General features: G+C 32.7%; 1 protein-coding gene across 5 annotated transcripts in view; it reads left to right on the top strand.

The window, feature by feature from the left end:
• The window catches only part of LOC143243849 (E3 ubiquitin-protein ligase Rnf220-like), a 43,409-nt gene extending 27,269 nt beyond the window's left edge, over positions 1–16,140 (top strand). For 2 of the 5 annotated variants that reach the window (XM_076487559.1, XM_076487558.1), the window contains exons 4-15: positions 21–63; positions 1,104–1,169; positions 3,850–3,892; positions 4,902–5,020; positions 6,381–6,501; positions 7,339–7,429; positions 10,724–10,804; positions 11,078–11,133; positions 12,392–12,455; positions 12,886–13,000; positions 14,337–14,411; positions 15,731–16,140. In XM_076487559.1, coding sequence (XP_076343674.1) covers positions 21–63; positions 1,104–1,169; positions 3,850–3,892; positions 4,902–5,020; positions 6,381–6,501; positions 7,339–7,429; positions 10,724–10,804; positions 11,078–11,133; positions 12,392–12,455; positions 12,886–13,000; positions 14,337–14,411; positions 15,731–15,802 — 946 coding nt within the window. In that variant the 3' untranslated portion in view covers positions 15,803–16,140. The remainder of the gene's footprint in view (positions 1–20; positions 64–1,103; positions 1,170–3,849; positions 3,893–4,901; positions 5,021–6,380; positions 6,502–7,338; positions 7,430–10,723; positions 10,805–11,077; positions 11,134–12,391; positions 12,456–12,885; positions 13,001–14,336; positions 14,412–15,730) is intronic. The other 3 variants (XM_076487561.1, XM_076487562.1, XM_076487563.1) reach the window with 3 other exon arrangements.
• The last annotated feature ends 6,779 nt before the right edge of the window (positions 16,141–22,919 follow it).

Genomic DNA, 22,919 nt, shown 5'->3' with positions numbered 1-22,919 from the left:
ATTTAATTTTTTGCCATCAGGTCTTTCAAAAGGTCAACTAGTGAAGGAACGTCACAAAATAGGGTGAGCGCTTTACTTGGAATATTTTGCTATCGTTATATAAAATTTAATGTATAATAAATATAAGTTAAACCGTACTAAAGTTCACTACAAATCAATGTTGAATATGCAAAATTACAAAGCTAAAATCTACAGTTAGATCGCGGTGGACAGAGTTCACGTTACATAACTCTACAGTATAAAAACAACAATAAAGCGCCACATATTTTTCGTAAGGAATAAAAATAACTAAGAGAAAGTTTATATTCTAAATATTAAAATATTAAATATCTGAATATCAAAGTCTATGTTCTCGAGTTTGTCTTTTTGAACAAAGTCATATTGGGTTATCTGTTGTTCCCGCGGGAAATTGAACCCTGGATTTTAGCGTTAAAATTTCATATACTTAGCGTTGCCTCATTGTGAGATCTGTGATTCAAAACATGACAAATAAACAGTGCACTTCATGAAATCCTTATTTTTATTTCGTTAAGCCCTGAACTCCAACTGCTAGTATTAACTTTTGTATTAGTTCTAAATAAGTGTAATATTTCATTTTTTTTCAATTGTTTAGGGCCCGGCATGGCCAGGTGGTTAAAGCACACGACTCGTAATCCGAGGATCGCAGGTTCGAATCCCTGTGGCACCAAACACGCTTGCTCTTTCAGCTGTTGGGGCGTTATAACGTTACTATCAATCCCACTATTCGTTGATAAAAGAGTATCCCAACAGTTGGCAGTGGGTGGTGGTGACTAGCTGACTTCCCTCTAGTCTTACATTGCTAAATTATGGATGACTAGCGCAGATAGCCCTCGTGTAGCTTTGCGCGAAATTCAAAAACAAAAAACATAATCCACCGCTTAGTTCTATGATCTAGAATACCCTCACATAAACGTGATACGACAGTATTATATTAATAGTTACGTCATTGACACAGGTACATTAACTAAATTGTTACTATTTTTTTGTCTTGATAAACGTACTTTTAACAAATTTATCCTCCTGATATTGAAGGAGAAACTCAAATACAAATGTATGTTTTAATAAAACCCTCTTCATTACAGCGAACGCCCTCTCCCGGTAGTAGCCGAAAGAAGGAAGTACTGAGTTCTTCAGAATCTCGTTGGCATGTATGTGGCTCTCTCTGTTGTTTCTTCCCTACGTAATGTAAACACATTATTATATTTGATTTAAAATATAAATCGTACTGGTGTGTTTGGTCGAACTTATCGGCAAACATGAACTAAAACTCTGTCGTATTTTTTTGTTGTTTTATGTTACGTTGCTTAATCTTGGGGTGCATGGTGTTGTCTTTGATAGCAGTCTTATTGCCAAACGCCGTTAATTAATGTCTTAAGGAACGTAAAGTGCGATGTTTTATTAAATTCGTTAACTCGTTAATATGACGAGTTTTGTTGTACTATAACATCTGTTAAAGACGACAGTGCAACATGCTTTGTTACATTAAAACATCTGTTAAAGATGACGGTGTAGCATGTTTTGTTACATTAAAACATCTGTTAAAGATGACGGTGCAGCATGTTTTGTTACATTAAAACATCTGTTAAAGATGACGGTGCAGCATGTTTTGTTACATTAAAACATCTGTTAAAGACGACAGTGCAGCATGTTTTGTTACATTAAAACATCTGTTAAAGACGACGGTGTAGCATGTTTTGTTACATTAAAACATCTGTTGAAGATGACGGTGTAGCATGTTTTGTTACATTAAAACATCTGTTAAAGACGACAGTGCAACATGCTTTGTTACATTAAAACATCTGTTAAAGATGACGGTGTAGCATGTTTTGTTACATTAAAACATCTGTTAAAGATGACGGTGCAGCATGTTTTGTTACATTAAAACATCTGTTAAAGATGACGGTGCAGCATGTTTTGTTACATTAAAACATCTGTTAAAGATGACGGTGTAGCATGTTTTGTTACATTAAAACATCTGTTAAAGATGACGGTGTAGCATGTTTTGTTACATTAAAACATCTGTTAAAGATGACGGTGCAGCATGTTTTGTTACATTAAAACATCTGTTAAAGACGACGGTGTAGCATGTTTTGTTACATTAAAACATCTGTTAAAGATGACGGTGCAGCATGTTTTGTTACATTAAAACATCTGTTAAAGATGACGGTGCAGCATGTTTTGTTACATTAAAACATCTGTTAAAGATGACGGTGTAGCATGTTTTGTTACATTAAAACATCTGTTAAAGACGACAGTGCAGCATGTTTTGTTACATTAAAACATCTGTTAAAGACGACGGTGTAGCATGTTTTGTTACATTAAAACATCTGTTGAAGATGACGGTGTAGCATGTTTTGTTACATTAAAACATCTGTTAAAGATGACGGTGTAGCATGTTTTGTTACATTAAAACATCTGTTAAAGATGACGGTGTAGCATGTTTTGTTACATTAAAACATCTGTTAAAGATGACGATGCAGCATGTTTTGTTACATTAAAACATCTGTTAAAGATGACGGTGTAGCATGTTTTGTTACATTAAAACATCTGTTAAAGATGACGGTGCAGCATGTTTTGTTACATTAAAACATCTGTTAAAGATGACGGTGCAGCATGTTTTGTTACATTAAAACATCTGTTAAAGATGACGGTGTAGCATGTTTTGTTACATTAAAACATCTGTTAAAGATGACGGTGTAGCATGTTTTGTTACATTAAAACATCTGTTAAAGACGACGGTGTAGCATGTTTTGTTACATTAAAACATCTGTTAAAGATGACGGTGTAGCATGTTTTGTTACATTAAAACATCTGTTAAAGATGACGGTGTAGCATGTTTTGTTACATTAAAACATCTGTTAAAGACGACGGTGTAGCATGTTTTGTTATATTAAAACATCTGTTAAAGACGACGGTGTAGCATGTTTTGTTACATTAAAACATCTGTTAAAGACGACGGTGTAGCATGTTTTGTTACATTAAAACATCTGTTAAAGACGACGGTGTAGCATGTTTTGTTACATTAAAACATCTGTTAAAGACGACGGTGTAGCATGTTTTGTTACATTAAAACATCTGTTAAAGACGACGGTGTAGCATGTTTTGTTACATTAAAACATCTGTTAAAGACGACAGTGCAGCATGTTTTGTTACATTAAAACATCTGTTAAAGACGACAGTGCAGCATGTTTTGTTACATTAAAACATCTGTTAAAGACGACGGTGTAGCATGTTTTGTTACATTAAAACATCTGTTAAAGACGACGGTGTAGCATGTTTTGTTACATTAAAACATCTGTTAAAGACGACAGTGCAGCATGTTTTGTTACATTAAAACATCTGTTAAAGACGACGGTGTAGCATGTTTTGTTACATTAAAACATCTGTTAAAGACGACAGTGCAGCATGTTTTGTTACATTAAAACATCTGTTAAAGACGACGGTGTAGCATGTTTTGTTACATTAAAACATCTGTTAAAGACGACAGTGCAGCATGTTTTGTTACATTAAAACATCTGTTAAAGACGACAGTGTAGCATGTTTTGTTACATTAAAACATCTGTTAAAGACGACAGTGCAGCATGTTTTGTTACATTAAAATATCTGTTGAAACTTAATGGAAGTGAACATGGTTTGAGAGAAGTTTAACAACTGTTAAGTTAGTTTAACACATCAACACAATCTGTTACTATTAAACTAATTATTATTATTATTGCTACTTGTTTGAAGTGCAATTAATACATTTTTTTGTTTCTTAAACATAGTGCTGGTTTTACTATATATTTGGTTAATTAATTATAACCTTATTATTTCTTTACATGAATACAGACTTTCCAGAAAGTAAAGTGTAATCGACAAAACCGAGTTGGAGGTAAGTTGTGACTTTTATAATTTTGATACGATGTATTTGGTCTTGTTGGTTCACATATACTTCTCACCTTTAGGGCCTGGCATGGCCAAGTGTGTTAAGGCGTTCGACTCGTAATCTGAGGGTCGCGGGTTCGAATCCCGGTCGCACCAAACATGCTCGCCCTTTTAGCCATGGGGCGTTATAATGTGACGGTTAATCCCACTATGCGTTGGTAAAAGAGTGGCCCAAGAGTTGGCGGTGGGTGGTGATGACTAGCTGCCTTCCCTCTAGTCTTACACTACAAAATTAGGGACGGCTAGCGCAGATAACCCTCGAGTAGCATTGCGCGAAATTCAAAACAAACAAACTCACCTTTAGGCTGAATGTACGGAATCTGAAATTTAACCAGTCGCGTTCATGGTGACAGTTTCGGCAAACTTTAAAATTAAACTCTGGCGGTTACCGAGGTGGTGGTAAAAAGTATAATTGTATATATTAGAACGTAGAAGGATAAACATAGTGTAGAACAGTTCTGAACGGACAAACATAACCTGCCCTAATTAGTGCAGTCTAGTTCTGAATGTACAGACACAACCTGTCCTAGTTTATTTTGTCCAGTTCTGAATGGACACATACAACCTGCCCTAGTATATGTTGCCCAACTGTAATAAAAGATCATTAATTTTTCAAACAACTATATTTTGCTACTGATTTATTTTAATACTTAGTTAACACTAACTTCCGACTAGAACAAGCTACTTGATAAATTGGGAAAGAACAATTTTGAAGCATAATGCAGTGCTTTGTGACGTTGGTTCATAACTAAAGTACTATACTATGCTTACAAAGCTTTATTTGTTAAGTACTCAGTAAAATTCCGTTTTGTTTCTTTTTTCGCTTTCTTATTCTCACTTTAAGTGCACTCTAAACACTGTAACTAAGTTTCATTAAGAGTTTCTTTATCATAAACAGTAAAAAAATATCTTAAATAACACAAGGTTATTTGTTGAGGCAACAAGTTGTATTTCAGTTCGTCCCAGTAAGGGGAAGAAGAGGACCAGGGAAGAACCCGTGTGTCCTGCATGCTGTGCCAGATTAGCGGGGCCGCTGGATGATTTCAACTCGCACGTCGAGCGGTGTATTAAAAAGGTACGACGGTTTCTACGCTACATATGTAAACACAGCAAAATTCACAATCTAACAATAATCCAAAACTGATACACCAACATTTCTACATTCATGAAATGGCTTTGTATTGTGGTTTTTAAAAATGAAGTACTTTAGTTGAAATCAATTAAAAACACAAGTAAATCGATTGTTTTTTCGGAAAATCAATGATGCTGATGTAAACAAGAAAATTAAACCTGCGTAAACTTATTTCTTGGATGTATCACATAATGTTAAATAAATCAAACAGACGTCAGTTCAATATGGTATATCATCAAGGTTAGACTTACGTTGTAGTTAAAATTTAACTATCTTTATCGCTGTTATCTGAGCGTTGTATTTATTATATAAAATTAAGGTTTGATTTAGGTTAAAGTTAAAATATTTTAGTTATTGCATTTTTGTTTTAAAGCTAGAATTATTTATTTAGTTAATTAACTGTATACTTTTCTTCTTATGTGTATATCAAAATGTTCTCGCTTCATGATATAAACGAAGAAATAAAGAGAAACCATTTTTTCTAGATTTTATCACATTTTACACGATATTTATAAATGTAGGTTCGATTTTTAATGTTGTAACTAAGCCTAATTCATTAAATTTCCCTGATGTTTATCAACTGTTTAATTAAATAATTTCGCTGATGTTTACCATCTGAATTTAATTGATTAATTCGTTAATATTAACCAACTAAGCCTAACTGATTAAGTTGCTACTTATAACTAACTTAACCTTGCGTAAGTAGTTTTGCTGATGTTTACCAACTAAGCCTAGCTCATTAATTCACTAATTTAACCGACCAATTTTAATAGTTTCACTGGCATTTACTGAGCTTAAAGGATTATTCTTCACTGTTGTTATTTTTCATTTCATTAAGGCCCGGCATGGCCAGGTGGGTTAAGGTGTGCGACTCGTCATCTGAGGGTCGCGGGTTCGCATCCCCGTCGCACCAAACATGCTCGCCCTTTCAGCCACATGGGCTTTATAATGTGATGGTAAATCCCACTATTCGTTGGTAAAAGAGTAGCCCAAGCTGATGACTAGCTTCCTTCCCTCTAGTCTTACACTACTAAATTAAGGACGGCTAGCGCAAATAGCCCTCGAGTAGCTTTGCGCGAAAAAAACCTAAAAACAAACAAACAAATCATTTCATTAATGTTTAACTTCTAAGCCTATCCAAGTAATTCGCTAACATTTACTGAATAAGCCTAGCTTATTCATTATCACTGATGTTTACGAGCTAACTTTAGCGTATTATTTCAAATAGAAGGTCGAAAGTGCTGTTCAAACTCTTGGAACCTAACTTATTATTTCAATCATAAAAACAACTTTGAATTTGCAGAGAGAAACCAATGGTTCAGAAGACGAAACAGTAGACGTGGAAGGTGGTGAACATCTTGGACATTACGAATGGACGAGACATATCAGAATACAATCGTCTGGTCTAGAGACGGGATTTGCAGGTTGAAAACATTAACAGTTGTCTACACTAGTGATTTATTTATCCTTACATAAAGTAAACGATAACTTTGAATCATGTATTTCAGTACTGTTAACTGTATGACCAACAAAATATCGTTAAAAGTATCTTGTTTTGATCGTAAATTAATGGTAATGATAGAAAATGTTTGATCTAGTTAAAAACAAAATAATTTCTTCTTCAGACATCACCAGTCAGTGTATCCTTCTATACGGTTCATACAGCCTGTTCATTTATTGTGGTAAAAATAAACTTAGTAATTTGGTTTATATCTGAAAAAAAGTGTTGCAGAAAAAAATGAAAATGTGGTTTTAAAACACAAACAGAATTTTAACTCGTTAAATTTATACAATAACCAAAATTTCAGAAAGACTGTTTAAATGCAAATAGCCTGGCATGGCCAGGTGGTTAAGGCATTCGACTCGTAATCTGAGGGTCGCGGGTTCGAAATCCTGTCACACCAAAATGCTCGCCCTTTCAGCCGCGAGGGCGTTATAATGTTACAATCAATCCCACTATTCGTTGGTAAAAGAATAGCCCAAGAGTTGGCGGTGAGTGGTGATGACTAGCTGCCTTCCCTCTAGTCTTACACTGCTAAATTAGGGACGGATAGCGCAGATAGCCCTCGAGTAGCTATGCGCGAAATTCAGAATAAACCAAACCAAATGCAAATAATTGATTTAAAATAATAACTTGAAATTTGAATATAAAATATTGTTAAACTGTTTATTATAGATAATTTTTCGTATCTAAGGAAAAGTAACTAAAAATCTGAGCTTTTAATAATAATAAATATGAGTTATTTTTTGGTTAATTTTAGGTTTTAATTCAAGAAAGCATAATAGTGAAGATGATGACAACCAAGACTTAAACGTTGATAGCGATGATACCGCCACCTATGGTCAACCACAGTATCCTTTTACTTGAAGTGTTTGCTTGTTGAATTTCGTGAAAGTTAATGAAGCGCTATCTGAGCTAACCCTATCTTTTATTGAAACGATAGACTAATCAACTGATCATAATCTTACTTTTCCCAACGAATAGTGGGGTGGAGCGTAAGATTATAACTTCCCACGGCATCTTCAATGATTTTTTCTTTATTTACCCACCCTCACAGAAGGGGTATTAAACAAAAACACATCATCATAATGGCTGTACTTATCTGAATAACAAAGAAATATTAATTAGAAATAATTACTCGAAAGTCATACACAGAAAATTAGCAGTAACGAAACAAAATATTAAAATTATTGCCAAACATATTTATAATAAGATGAACTACAATAAACAAAGTATCATCAGAAAGCAAACAAAATCATCATTCCAACACAATATATAACCCCATTTACTCTCACTTAACAAATGCCCAGAGTCGTGATTAATACTATATAAATCTGACAGTTTGTCGAGAAACCGTAAGATATCGAAATAAAATTTAACCTTAAGTTCAGCCTTAGATATAATCACAAAATGAACACCAACCACACTATTGAACCTTATTACGGGCAGAATAAATCACAAACTCAGCTATACCTGTACTGAAACGTAACAAACCGAGGTGACGAGGGCTCATGTAAAAATCCAACCAAAGCCACATAGTCAGGTGGGTTAAGGCGTGCGACTCGTAATCTGAGGGTCGCGGGTTCGCATAAACAAGACTGTTTTACCAGCCATAAAAAAATAATTTGAAAGTTATTTTTATAAACATACAAAGATAATTTTTTTCGTCATTTGTGTATTAATTTATAGTAACGACATTTCTACCTTTCGTTATTAAGTACGAAACTATATAATAGGCTACTTGCATCTCAGAACGGTTGGTATGGGTATTAACACATTTATTGATAAGGAGAGAACAACGTTTTGACTTTCGTAGGTAATCTTCAAGTTAAGAAAAAAACCTTAGCCTGAGATACATTTTTATTTCAAGTGGGTTTCTCGTCAACAAGAATAGACTACTTATGTTGTGACTATCTCAAAACTGAATCTCGGATTGACGTTACAGATCGTCTAACCTAATGCCGGGCCCGGCATGGCCAGGTGGGTTAAGGCATTCGACTCGTAATCTGAGGGTCGCGGGTTCGATTCCTAGTCGTACTAAACATGCTCGCCTTTCAGCTGTGGGGGCGTTATAAAGTCACGGCCAATCCCATTATTCGTTGGTAAAAGAGTAGCCCAAGAGTTGGCGATGGGTGGTGATGACTAGTTGCCTTCCCTCTAATGTTACACTATTAAATTAGGAATGACTGGCGCAGATAACCCTCGTGTAGCTTTGCGCGAAATTCAAAACAAACAAACAAACTTATTTGCTATCTATAATATTGTTTTCTTTTTGTGATGTAGCCATAATCTTTAAGCTGTTGAATTTTAAACTATTTTCGCTTTATTCAGTGTAGACGCGATAGTAACATAGTTTTAGTTTTAATACGATTGCTTTATCATAGTAACATAAATATATTAAAATAAAAATAAAAGATATTTATTTATATTACAATTACGTTAATGAAATAAATATAATGTAGAGTTGAAATGTGAATCGCCACGTGAGAAGACGTAATTATGTAAGATATTATATATAATAATTACTCAGCGGCAAGCAAAAGGGTACATGATGTAAAATTTCAAGGACAAATCCACACGGTCGGCACTACAGGTAATCAAGTCCTTTGAACAAGTTTCACCTTTACAATAAAATGAACAAAATCTTTAGTTAAATAAACTTTAGTTAAAGTAATATTAATTAGTGAAAAGACGGATTCTTCAAGATATTTGTCTCTGTTACAATTCTTTTAATGACAAATATAGGTGTTCTTCTTTAAAGGACAGTTTATTTGACGAGAATATTTTCATTAGGTTTATTACCAGTTGGAGTGAAAATCTAACTGCTAGTAGCTAATTGTAAAGGTTATTCTTTAGTTTGAACTAACAAATACACTAATATAAAGATTATTCTTTAAAATGAACTACCAGATACACTAATATAAAGATTATTCTTTAATTTGAACTACCAGATACACTAATATAAAGATTATTCTTTAATTTGAACTACCAGATACACTAATATAAAGATTATTCTTTAATTTGAACTACCAGATACACTAATATAAAGATTATTCTTTAAAATGAACTACCAGATACACTAATATAAAGATTATTCTTTAGTTTGAACTATCAGATACACGAATATAAAGATTATTCTTTATATATGTAAAAACGGCTGGTATGGATAGAGAAAGCACTATGTAGGAGAGCGAACAACGTTTCGACCTTCTATGTGAACCTGACGATGACCGAAGAATGTCGAAACATTGTTCGCTCCTTTATATAGTCCTTTCTGTACCAACACCAGCCATTTTTACATATATATATTTCTCTACAAGTGGGTTTTCTCATCATCACAGGTTATTCTTTAGTTTGAACTACCAGATACACTGATATAAAGGTTATTCCTTAGTTTGAACTACCAGATACACTGATATAAAGGTTATTCCTTAGTTTGAACTACCAGATACACTGATATAAAGGTTATTCCTTAGTTTGAACTACCAGATACACTGATACAAAGGTTATTCCTTAGTTGGAACTACCAGTTACACTGATATAAAGGTTATTCCTTAGTTTGAACTACCAGTTACACTGATATAAAGGTTATTCCTTAGTTTGAACTACCAGATACACTGATATAAAGGTTATTCCTTAGTTTGAACTACCAGATACACTGATATAAAGGTTATTCCTTAGTTTGAACTACCAGTTACACTGATATAAAGGTTATTCCTTAGTTTGAACTACCAGTTACACTGATATAAAGGTTATTCCTTAGTTTGAACTACCAGATACACTGATATAAAGGTTATTCCTTAGTTTGAACTACCAGATACACTGATATAAAGGTTATTCCTTAGTTTGAACTACCAGTTACACTGATATAAAGGTTATTCCTTAGTTTGAACTACCAGATACACTGATATAAAGGTTATTCCTTAGTTTGAACTACCAGATACACTGATATAAAGGTTATTCCTTAGTTTGAACTACCAGTTACACTGATATAAAGGTTATTCCTTAGTTTGAACTACCAGATACACTGATACAAAGGTTATTCCTTAGTTTGAACTACCAGTTACACTGATATAAAGGTTATTCCTTAGTTTGAACTACCAGTTACACTGATATAAAGGTTATTCCTTAGTTTGAACTAACAGGTACACAGAAGCTGATATCATTTCTTGTTCTTCCAATGAACCTCTAGACAAAGACGAAAGAAAACAATTTGAAAATGTGATGTAAGTTTTTATTAAAAGTGTTATTTGATTTAAAAAAATTGAATTTATAAATCTTAGTGAAAAATATCTTAACAAAACATATACTTATTATATTAGGTAAAATAACAGCAATATACGTATGTGTAATTACTGCAAATATTATATATTGTAAGGAATGAAGTGACTTAGGGCTACATTTCTGTAAACTGTATAATAATGTTAATATCTATATGTTTATATTAATAACTTATTTTATCCTGAATTTAAAATCTAACCTAAAGTTTTATGTTTTAGAGCATCAGAAGAACAAAGAATTATTCCTGAAGGTAATAAGTGGATACTTAAAAATGGTAACATTGGTATTTATTTCTTAACATAAACTTTAGATAAAATATAACATGTGTCTGATAGAATTTAGTTTTATTTTATCAATGTTCATTTAGCTCTTCTTGTGTTTGTTCATGACTATTAAACCAAAATTTTGTTCTATTTATGTCTATTCAGTCCTAGTTTTGTTCTTTCAGTGGTTTTTAGCTTTAGTTTTGTTTTACCAGGGTTTGCTTAGCTACAGTTTTTTTCTGTTACTGTTTATTTAGCTCTAGTTTTGTTTCTCCAGTATTTATCTATGTGTTGCTTACACACTTACAAATTTTATGAAAGTAATTGAGATAAATATTTTCTTTTGCTTCTGAAATAGTGAGGTGTGATTAGAAAAAGATACCTTCTAAATATTTTCTGATTCACTTTTGACAAGTTTAACTATGAATGTTTAGTTAAAACACTAACTCACTATTTAGTTAGAGTATGTTCAGTTTGAGTATGTTTGTATTATTAAACTGGCAGAATGTTGTTCAGAGTTGTGTTGTACAGATAGCAATGTTGTGATAGATTGTGTAAATTAGCCAGCTAACTTAGTTAATGAAAATATGTTAAAAAGTTCCACAGAACCATTACTTATTCTAGTGACATCTTATGAAATTTTTGATTAGTTATTTAACCTAATTTATTTTATAAATTCATGCTGAAGTGGCTAGCATGGTGAGGACTTGAGTCATGGTAACTGAATTGGTAATATTATTGGTCAGAGCTTTAGCAAGGGTGAAATAGTTATAACTTCTAGGTTTATGTCCAATCTGGGCAGATTTTGTGTTGTTCTGATAACACTACCCAGTGGGATTGGCCTGGTGTTGGTGTGATAGTTTTTATTGCCTGATTTAGGTTTGATAGTGTTGTGTGTTGTTGACTTAAAGAACATGGTTTGTGTTATATAATGTCAACAATGGAGTGTTCTGGTAGCTAACTTGGTTCAAGATCTGACTACAGTGGGGTTCTTCACACTCAGATATAGTAATTAAACAAACATTAATTAGGTGAAATATGTAAAAGTCTGTAAACATATAAGCCCAACTATCCATTTTAGATTTATATAACATAACATTTCAGGACAACAAGGTACTTATTGTCCATCTTGGTTGTCCAATCTTCTAAATTACACTAAATCTATTACAAATTTGTACATAACAGGGAAATTTTAGCAACAGAATAAGTAATACTCCTGTGGAACATCCTTCCATTCATAAGAACTTAAAGTCAATTTACTTTTTCCAGATAATGAACTGACACAGGAAAATAGTAAAGGAACTGGCTTAACCAATGGAGAGACTAAACCAGAGTGAGTCAGTAACCATTATTACATTTCATTTCCCTGCAAGCTCTGAGCACATATTTTCAATAATTCACTAGTCTGGTTAGCAAACTGGGGAAGCTCCCTATTTTCTGTTTCTCCTGATTCTATAAAACTGAAACCTATGTTTTAAATGAACAAGGAAGATTTTAATCAAAATTGACAGTAGATTACTCCATTACATCTCTTCACAAGAAATCTAGATATGTTTGTTGAATTTATATCAGAACAGGTTTTTTGAATAGTTATTTGTTGTGAAGGTTAATCCACATTTCACTCATTTGTTTAAAACTGTGATGTGGGACTTTTCTATCAAGTACAAAAACTCTAGGTGAATATGATTTGTGTGTAAATGAATGTACTGGAAGTGTACTATACAGCAAAAGAAGTTTCTTCAACTTTTAACATTATATTTTAGAAATCCCACTGTGACAATGACTCAACTTCAAACAATTTCTTCATTAAAATCCAAAATTAAGAAGCTAGAAGAGTCTATTCATCATGATGAGCAGATGAAATGTCTCATTTGTATGGTAGGTGAACATATTAAGTACAGTAATTCTGAATGGTTCTTGTCTTCTGAACCCCACCAAGTCACCCATGTCTTTAAGGAGAGAATGTTTTATGTATTTAATGTTTACCTCCTTTATTCTATTTTTTAAAGGTGTATATATAAATAAAAGTATAGTTACCATTAACATTAAATGTTTTAAAACTGAAGGTACTTCAAGTCGGAGAAAATATGTTATTATGAAGTTTTCATACACAAGTTTTGCCAAGTAAATATAACAAACAAATATTAGAAAAAAAACAACTATTAATGTTATTCTTTTCAACCTTTCTGTATATTTGTCTCTCTGTATACATTTGTTTTTTGGTTATTGTGAAAGATAAACAAAACATAGAGAACATAACCTGTGGCCTGTGTGAGTTGATTAAATAACAATATTCATGTTGTCCTGACTACCTTACACATAAGCTGTGGTCTGTGTGTGTTGATTAAATAACAATATTAATGTTGTCCTGACTACCTTACACATAAGCTGTGGTCTGTGTGTGTTGATTAAATAACAATATTCATGTTGTCCTGACTACCTTACACATAAGCTGTGGTCTGTGTGTGTGTTGATTATATAACAATATTCATGTTGTCCTGACTACCTTACACATAACCTGTGTTCTGTGTGTGTTGATTAAATAACAATATTCACGTTGTCCTGACTACCTTACACATAACCTGTGGTCTGTGAGTGTTGATTAAAAAATACAATATTCATGTCCTCCTCATTATCTTACACATAAGCTGTGGTCTGTGTGTGTTGATTAAATAACAATATTCATGTTGTCCTGACTACCTTACACATAAGCTGTGGTCTGTGTGTGTTGATTATATAACAATATTCATGTTGTCCTGACTACCTTACACATAACCTGTGGTCTGTGTGTGTTGATTATATAACAATATTCATGTTGTCCTGACTACCTTACACATAACCTGTGGTCTCTGTGTGTTGATTATATAACAATATTCATGTCCTCCTCATTATCTTACACATAAGCTGTGGTCTGTGTGTGTTGATTAAATAACAATATTCATGTCATCTTCATTACCTTACAGACAACCTGTGGTCTGTGTGTGTTGATTATATAACAATATTCATGTTGTCCTCACTACCTTACAGACAACCTGTGGTCTGTGTGTGTGTGTGTTGAATAAATAATAATATTCATGTTGTTCTCATTATTTTACATATAACCTATGGTCTGTGTGTGTTGGTTGAAAAACAGTATTCATTCTTTTCTAGGAACCTTACAGACAACTTGTGGTCTCTATGTGTTCATTATCTAACAGTATTCATTGTTCTCTAGGAGTCTTACAGACAACCTGTGGTCTCTGTATGCTGCTGGCATGTCCACTGTGAAGAATGCTGGTTGAGAACATTGGTAATTTTTAGAACTTCAGTCATGAAGCAGGTTTAACAGAAACATTTAGTTAATTTATTCATATTTGAAACAAAGTTTAAACACTTTTTGAGAACCTTTATCTTTACTAGCTACCCATTTACTTGGAAGTAATATACACAGTTCTAGCTAGTGGTTTTATATTTACTACCTATCTGTTACTTGTAGATAGTGGTTTTATCTTTACTATCAGTTACTTGTAGCTAGTGGTTTTATATTTACTAACTACATGTTACTTGTAGCTAGTGGTTTTATATTTACTAACTACATGTTACTTGTAGCTAGTGGTTTTATATATACTAACTACATGTTACTTGTAGCTTGTGGTTTTATCTTTACAACTACCTGTTACTTGTAGCTAGTGGTTTTATCTTTACGAACTACCTGTTACTTGTAGCTAGTGGTTTTATCTTTACGAACTACCTCTTACTTGTAGCTAGTGGTTTTATCTTTACGAACTACCTCTTACTTGTAGCTAGTGGTTTTATCTTTACTAACTACCTGTTACTTGTAGCTAGTGGTTTTACCTTTACTAACTACCTGTTACTTGTAGCTAGTGGTTTTATCTTTACAAGTTACCTATTACTTGTAGCTAGTGGTTTTATTTAGTTATTTTATATTTTTATTAAATGCATTTCTGGCAATATTTTAACAATTCTACATTTTATAATTTAAAATTTAATTATGTATTGATTGTTTGACAGTAATATGGAACCAAACAATGTTTTTTATCATTTCAGCTATTAAGACTCAGATGTCCAGTGTTTCATATTTGTGTTTAAAAACAATTTTTTGTTCATACAGTTGTTTCTCTCCTAATTTTTTGTGTTTAAATAATGAATTTTTTTTCAATACATTGTTATATTTATTTAAGTTTCTATTCTATGTTTTGCATCTGTTATTTATTTTATTAGTCCATTTCCATGACATCTTAAATATCATTAGAATTAGTTTACTAAATTGCACATTGAGTTGTTTAAAATACCAAAGACTGTCGGTGTTAAATGTCACATTTTTATAGTTATAAAAGTGTGTTCCTATTGTTTGACAGAAATTCCCTTTAATATTAATTTAAAGAACTTATTTAGAAATATTTAGTGTATTTTAGAATTATTCTTACATTTTACACAGACTCTTGCTAATTTATTCTTTATGTCATCTGTTTAAAACTATGTAATTAATTTTAGTAAGAAGAAGAAATAATTTATATTTTTATTTTCTGTAAATCTATTAATGTTTACTATTAACTGATTTTCTTCTTAGAAGAAGTACATCCTTAAGAATTGCATCCTTATTTTCAGGGGACCAGGAAGTTATGCCCACAATGTTACATGATCACATCTCCCAATGATTTAAGAAAAATTTATATTTAAGATGCGACATATTCAATCATTTCACCAGCAACTACTGATGATTGTATTTCACCAAGTACTGATGATTGTATTAAATATTTCTAAAATTGAAAAATTCAGTTAAATTTCCCAATAATATTTTCTATATTTTATTCACTTGTGGTTTCCTTTATCCATAGATCTCTTAATTCCATCAACAGTGATATGATTAATACTGTACAGTAACTGTATTTATGTGTATAGATATCACAGAATGGAACGTCTTTCTTTCATGTACAGTGAATGTTGAACTTGCAGTCAGGAAGATGTTTACCTCATTCTTTGTAGTTAGAGGAATTAAAATATTAAAACCTATTTGTAACTGGTTTTCTTTGTCATCCTTTTTTGTTTGGTTTGTAGTTTCCTCAGAAAAATAACAACACTTTAAATGAAAATATATCTTAGTCTTCTCAGTGGCAAAATAGTTAAAACATTCTCTACTGTTAATATGTAGAATTATTGTTTTAAATCAGACATCACCTCATGTTGTTGAAACGTTCATTACTATCAGCTAATGATAAGAATTTGTCATCATTAGAAGCCAGTATCTTGGTATTTGCTAGAAAGAACTATGTATATACACACATTTTGATCAGTAAACATGGAAGGAGGTACCACAACACTTATCAATATTCTGTTGTTTGTTATATATATACATCTTGATCAGTAAAGATGTAAGGAGATACTGCAAGACTTATTAATATTCTGTTGTTTGTTATATATATATATATATACATCTTGATCAGTAAAGATGTAAGGAGATACTGCAAGACTTATTAATATTCTGTTGTTTCATATATATATATATACACATATACATATCTTAATCAGTAAAAGTGGAAAGAGGTACCACAAGACTTATCAACATTCTGTTGTTTTATATAGATATACACATCTTGATCAGTAAAGATGGAAGGAAGTACTGCAAGACTTACCAACATTCTGTTGTTTCATATAGATAGAAATTTACACACACATTTTGATCAGTAAAAATATAAGGCACCACAATGCTTATCAATATTCTGTTGTCTGATATATATATATATACACACATCTTGGAGATACTGCAAGACTTATTAATATTCTGTTGTTTGTTATATATATCTTGATCAGTAAAAGTGGAAGGAGGTACCACAACACTTATCAATATTCTGTTGTCTGATATATATACATACGTACACACATCTTGATCAGTAAAGATGGAAGGAGATACTGCTAGACTTATTAATATTCTGTTGTTATATATATTCATCTTGATCAGTGAAGATGGAAGGAGGTACCACAAGACTTATCAACATTCTGTTGTTTGATATATATATATGCATATATATACATATATGTGTTTATTTGTTATATTTTGACTTAGTAAATAACGTAATAAAATACACTCATATTTTGAGTAACTTTGTGTATAGTCGTGAAATAAGTAACCATACGTATGTTCATATTTCTACCTCACGAGATGGAACTGATAATAAAATATCTAGAAACATTTTTAGACATTGTAAAAGTTGGGCGAGTCATTGAGAAAAAAGTAAAAGTTTCACATTTTAAAAATAATATAGGATTAATTACTACTTACCAACTCGTAGCAGGTTTCTTACATGACATTCTGTTTTTATGTAAAACAGAAAACCAATAAGCTTGTTTGTTGAGTTTTGCGCAAAGTTACACGAGGGCTATCTGCGCTAGCCGTCCCTAATTTAGCAGTGTAAGACTAAATGGAAGGTAGCTGACCATAACCACCCACCGCCAACTCTATGGCTATTTTTTTAACAACAAATAATAAGATTGACTGTTAACATTATAACGCCTCCATGGCTAAGAAAAACAAGCATATTTGGTGTGACGGGGAATCGAACCCTCGACCCTAATATTAAAGGAAGGAAGTCTAAATTTAAAAATCCTCTAGGAAAATATTGTGTGGTCGTCGTGAGCGTAAGCCTATTTACTTTACAAGTCTTAGTTAATATTCGTAATAAGTTAAACCCAATTTCTAAAATAAACACTAGGAAATTCAGTGAAGACAACTCGTGCAAAAACTTTACAACTGGTTTTAATACCGACGTTTAAAACACACAATACAATGTTGTTTGACTTAAGCCAGTTAGTTACTAAACATGTAGTTTTCTAACACTGGTCTTCGGTCAGATGAAGCTTCTACTGTGTATTTTGAACGTTGTTCCAGTTTTTTATTTGAAATACAAGTTTACGTATTTTAAAGTTTTAGTCAATCTCTGGAAAAAGTGGCCCGGCATGGCCAGGTGGTAAGGGCGCTCGACTCGTAATTCGAAGGTTGCGGGTTCGAATCCCCATCACACCAAACATGTTTGTCCTTCCAGCTGTGAGAGCGTTATATTGTGATGATCAATCCCACTATTCATTGGTAAAAGAGTAGCCCAAGAGCTGGCACTGGGTAATGGTGACTAGCTTCCTTCCCTCTAGTCTTGCATTGCCAAATTTGGGACGGCTAGCGCAGATAGCTCTCACGTATCTTCTCGCGAAATTTAAAACAAACAAACTCTGGAAAAATAAAACTATAGAGCAGGAAAGCCTGATAATTTACCGTCTAATTAAGTGTTCATTTTGTCGGACAGCCCACAAAACATTTTTCAAAAACCTTCTGTATATAGTTTTGTTTGTACAAAAGCGTAATTCAACAAATGTGTAATTTACTGGATTATCTAAACAGGAGTTTGCGAAAAATAATACGCTAAACCAAACAACACTCACAGTTTACAATTCAAAGGGCTAGACAACTTTAAAAAAATTGGAAAGTAGAACTTCTTCCCCAACCGTACCTCGTTAAGTATAGACTTTTGGAATGTTACTCTTCCTTCCTAATCTTACTGTATAACCAGAAACTTTTGGAATATTACTCTTCCTTCCTAATCTTACTGTATAATCAGATACCTTTAGAATGTTACTCTTTCTTCTCAATACTACCGTATAACCAAAGACTTCTGGGATGTTACTCTCCCTTTATAATATTTCCGTATATATTTATACACCCACATATATCTATTTTCAACTATTTATGCACCCCATATATCTATTATAAACGTTTATACATCCACATATATCTATCATAAATGTTTACACACCAGGCGTGGCATGGCCAGGTGGGTTAAGGCGTTTGACTTTTGAGCTGAGGGTCGCGGGTTCGAATTTCCGTCACACCAAACATAACACCCTTTCAGCCACGTGGGAGTTATAACGTGATGGTCAATCCCACTATTCTTTGGTAAAAGAGCAGCCCAAGAGTTGGCGGTGAGTGGTGAAGACTAGCTGCTTTCCCTCTAGTCTTACACTGCTAAATTAGGGACGGCTAACACAGATAGCCTTTCGTCTAGCTTTGCGCGAAATTCAAAACCAAAAACCAGTTACGTTTATACACCCACATATACCTGTTTTAAATATCTATGTACCTGTACAAATATTTTAACTATAATAATTTCTGCTTTTATGACATTCTAATCAACACACTATAATGTTCGTATTGTAGTAATAAGTTTTTTTTAATATTTGTTACTGCTGCTGTATACAACATCTTATTTTAATTAGATCAGTTAGAGTTATTTCTTTGGGTATATTTCACAACATCTACGAGTGTACATGCTCAGTATTTTTAATTTCCTCGTCTACGAAGACAAACGAGCACTTCCATCGGGTGACGTCTTTAAAGATGACTGAATTTATGTTAATCTTTTCTTTGATAGGGAACGTCTTCAAGTACGGCTCCCTGGAGAACACTTTCAGCCACAATATGACCATTATCTCAGTAATCCGAAACGTAAGTTTGCTTTCCCTCTAAGCAGGTGTAAAACATGTTATCACCCATCAGGTCATTGTTTTGGTGAAACATGAAAACTACTTGGCTGTAGATCTATAAAACGTGTTAACTGGAGATTGAAAATGTCACCCCTAACCACACTTCTCATGCGGATTAGTGGGGAATAAATAGGACAGTCAGTACGCACATGAGAAACGGAACAAAGCCCTTTCTGTAACTCAGTTCAACACCTATCACAACTTGACTCGCGTTATCATAATTCACTTTCCTGACAACTTTTAGAATTCTCTTCTGAATTAAATTAAGGAAAAATACAACTGAATAAACGAGCTTGTTCCGAAACGAGAATTATTTACCCACATATATATTTTTTAAATGTTTGTACACACACATATACCTATGTTTGTTTTAAAGAAAATAACAATCTACAGACTTAGTCATCTCTTTTCTTCATTAATGTTCTTACAAAGGTTTGGTGGATAAATAACGATCATCAGAAGGAAGCTAAAACAGATATTGAGTCTCGGCCTCAAAACCAATCATTCTGGGTTGTTTAGTACACTGTCTGTTATGGTACAAATATTCCATCATTATAATTTTAAACTCTATTCGACTTGATGAAAGATTTCTTTCTTTTCATCAAGAGACAGCCTATTAAACAGAACCAGTAAAATTACAGTACGTTTTAAAACTGGTAGGTTGTGTGTTGTTACAGGATGGGAAATATGACGATATAAAAACAAACCAGTAGTGAAATAACTAAAAAACACTGTTAGAGAACTGCTAAGAAGACAATCCACTAAAGGACTGGTGAGAACTGAGTCCACTGAAGTACTGGTGAGAACAATAGTTTACTAGAGGTAAGTAAACACTCTGTCAAAGAAAGAAATGACAGTCAGTATGTCAGAACTGATGGAGTCTGGTACAGAACTGATAATAGTACTATGTTTAGACGGCAAACCGTATTCAATTAAGTTTGTTAGTTCATTTCAGAAAATATGAAATAATACATTGTTTTAAAGCAAAGTCGCGAAAGCTAACTCCCGTCGTTCCAATTATGAACTACTGACCAGAGAGAAGACAGCCAGTTCAAAGCCGTACTATGGTAATGGATTATCTGTCACTCTTATAACACACGTGTAGTTTAAAAAGATGTGGTGTCTCCCCGTGGCTCAGTGTTATGTGTTAAGGCTTATAACACCAAAACCTGGTTTTGATAACAGTGGTAGGTATAACACAGAACCTATTTAGGTGTAACTTCGTGCTTAACAACTGAAAAGGAAAAGCAAGAAACCACTATTTGGTGGTATCACAAGGATTTGGCCCAGCTGCTCTACCATATGGACAAGTTGCGCCCTCTATAACTCCGTAACAGGATTTTATAATAAATACATTATTGAGAGATATAACGATATGAATACATTTCTAAGAATTAGTTCTGGGATTTAGTACATTTTTATTAAAATAGATCTTCACCAATATATCAACATCGCTGATAAGCATTAAGTAAATTTGTAGTTTTTTATTGTTCACTATGTTTTATTTACTTCAGGCATAAAAAAAACAACATTTATTTCTACAGTTCTCATTATGTTTGAGTTTCAGCTCAATATTGAAGAAATGTCTTATAAAAAGACGTGACAAAGTCCGGCAAACATTTATTAAGAAAGAAAACAGGGTTATATAATATCATTACAAGTATGGAAAAGAGTAATTAAGGTACTTGTTAGGAAAACCTGAATAGTTATGGTCTTGATCCCAATGATGTTGTGTGGTTTGAGAATAGATTATGGATATTAATGTTACTTAATGTTTGTTTACAACAGGAAAGAAAATAATATTCGATTCATTCTAGAAAATCAGATTTCATCACAACTCTCAAAGATGAATGACTTATTAGAAGATACAGTTTAGTCAAACCATGCAGTAACGAAAGATATAGTTGTAGACTAGGTTGAGTCAGAACTTACATTGATGAGAGACGTCACAAAAGACCAGGTTGAGCCAGAACTCACATGACGAGAGATTTTTTTGTAATGTTTTCTTTTTACTATTTATTAATTAATAACAACATTCAGCACTAGATGGCAAATGTGTAGCACAGAATTAGATTCCAGTTACTCCAATTTTATTTCGTTGAGTCAGTTAAAATGTTTTGTTTCATTAACAATTTTCTACCTATCATAGTCTAGAATAAAACTTTATTAACCTTTACTAAGAAGTTCATGTGTATTTCGGATGATATTAGTTTAAACCATGAGAATAACAGACTCAACGAAATAACATTGGAGTAACTGGAATCTAATTCAGCGCTACACATTTGCCATCCAGTGCTGAACATTGTTATTAATTACCATCTAAGTATAATATAATTTTGAAAGTTAATTTAATTAATACCATAAAATATTGCCTGAAACCAATAATATGTATGTCATATCCCGGCAAGCCTGCTGAGCCCTCATCAGCTCTAAGTATAAAAGTAGTGAGATTGAGATTTTCTTACACATTTTGATTTCCTTTCCAATAATTTTCAAAAGAAAAAGCTAAAAATATTTTTAAATCTCAATAGGACGGATATTTATTATACTTATCTTGTTGATGACAGAAGGTATACGGTAAAAACACAGAATAAAACATTATTTGGACAGTTTTTATTACTGTCCAGAACGACAGAAGAAACTAATATGAACATTTTTCCTACGAATGTTTGAAGTTCGTTGAAGAACTGAAATCAACCAGAATATCTTGAAAAGTTATAAGTGGAATTAAGTGTAAAACATTCAACCCTAAGAAATAAAACTTTATAACAATAACTAACTCGATTGTTGTAATTAATATTAAAAATTATACAACATTAATTAATTGTACAACAAATAAGATTTATTACAACAGGACACGACACTAACATATTTTCGTTCTATGACACAAGAGGAAATCCACAATAACCACGACACTTGAAATTCTTTTAAGCAAGATTAGAATATGTTAATCTATGTGACCTTGGGCGTGATAAAATACTTCAGTTGAAAGAATTGACCTCTTGAGTCCAAAACTGTAATTAGATCTCAAATCGGTCATAAGGTGATGGAGTTATAAACTAAAGGTTTGTACTTGAAGCAAACAAATCCAGATCCATTCTATAAGCTGCTATACCACGGCTGATGATTAAAGTTAAAACTATGCTACATAGCTACAATAATGTATTATTATCTGCCTATAGAAGGTTTTCCATAACGTACGGGAATTAGAAAGAATTCTTGGTTACACAGCATCTTAAACGAACTATCCCACGACCGCGATATTGAT

Source organism: Tachypleus tridentatus, chromosome 2 (assembly GCF_004210375.1).
Source record: "Tachypleus tridentatus isolate NWPU-2018 chromosome 2, ASM421037v1, whole genome shotgun sequence".
Taxonomy (NCBI): domain Eukaryota; kingdom Metazoa; phylum Arthropoda; class Merostomata; order Xiphosura; family Limulidae; genus Tachypleus; species Tachypleus tridentatus.
This window is presented reverse-complemented; position numbering and strand designations above follow the sequence as displayed.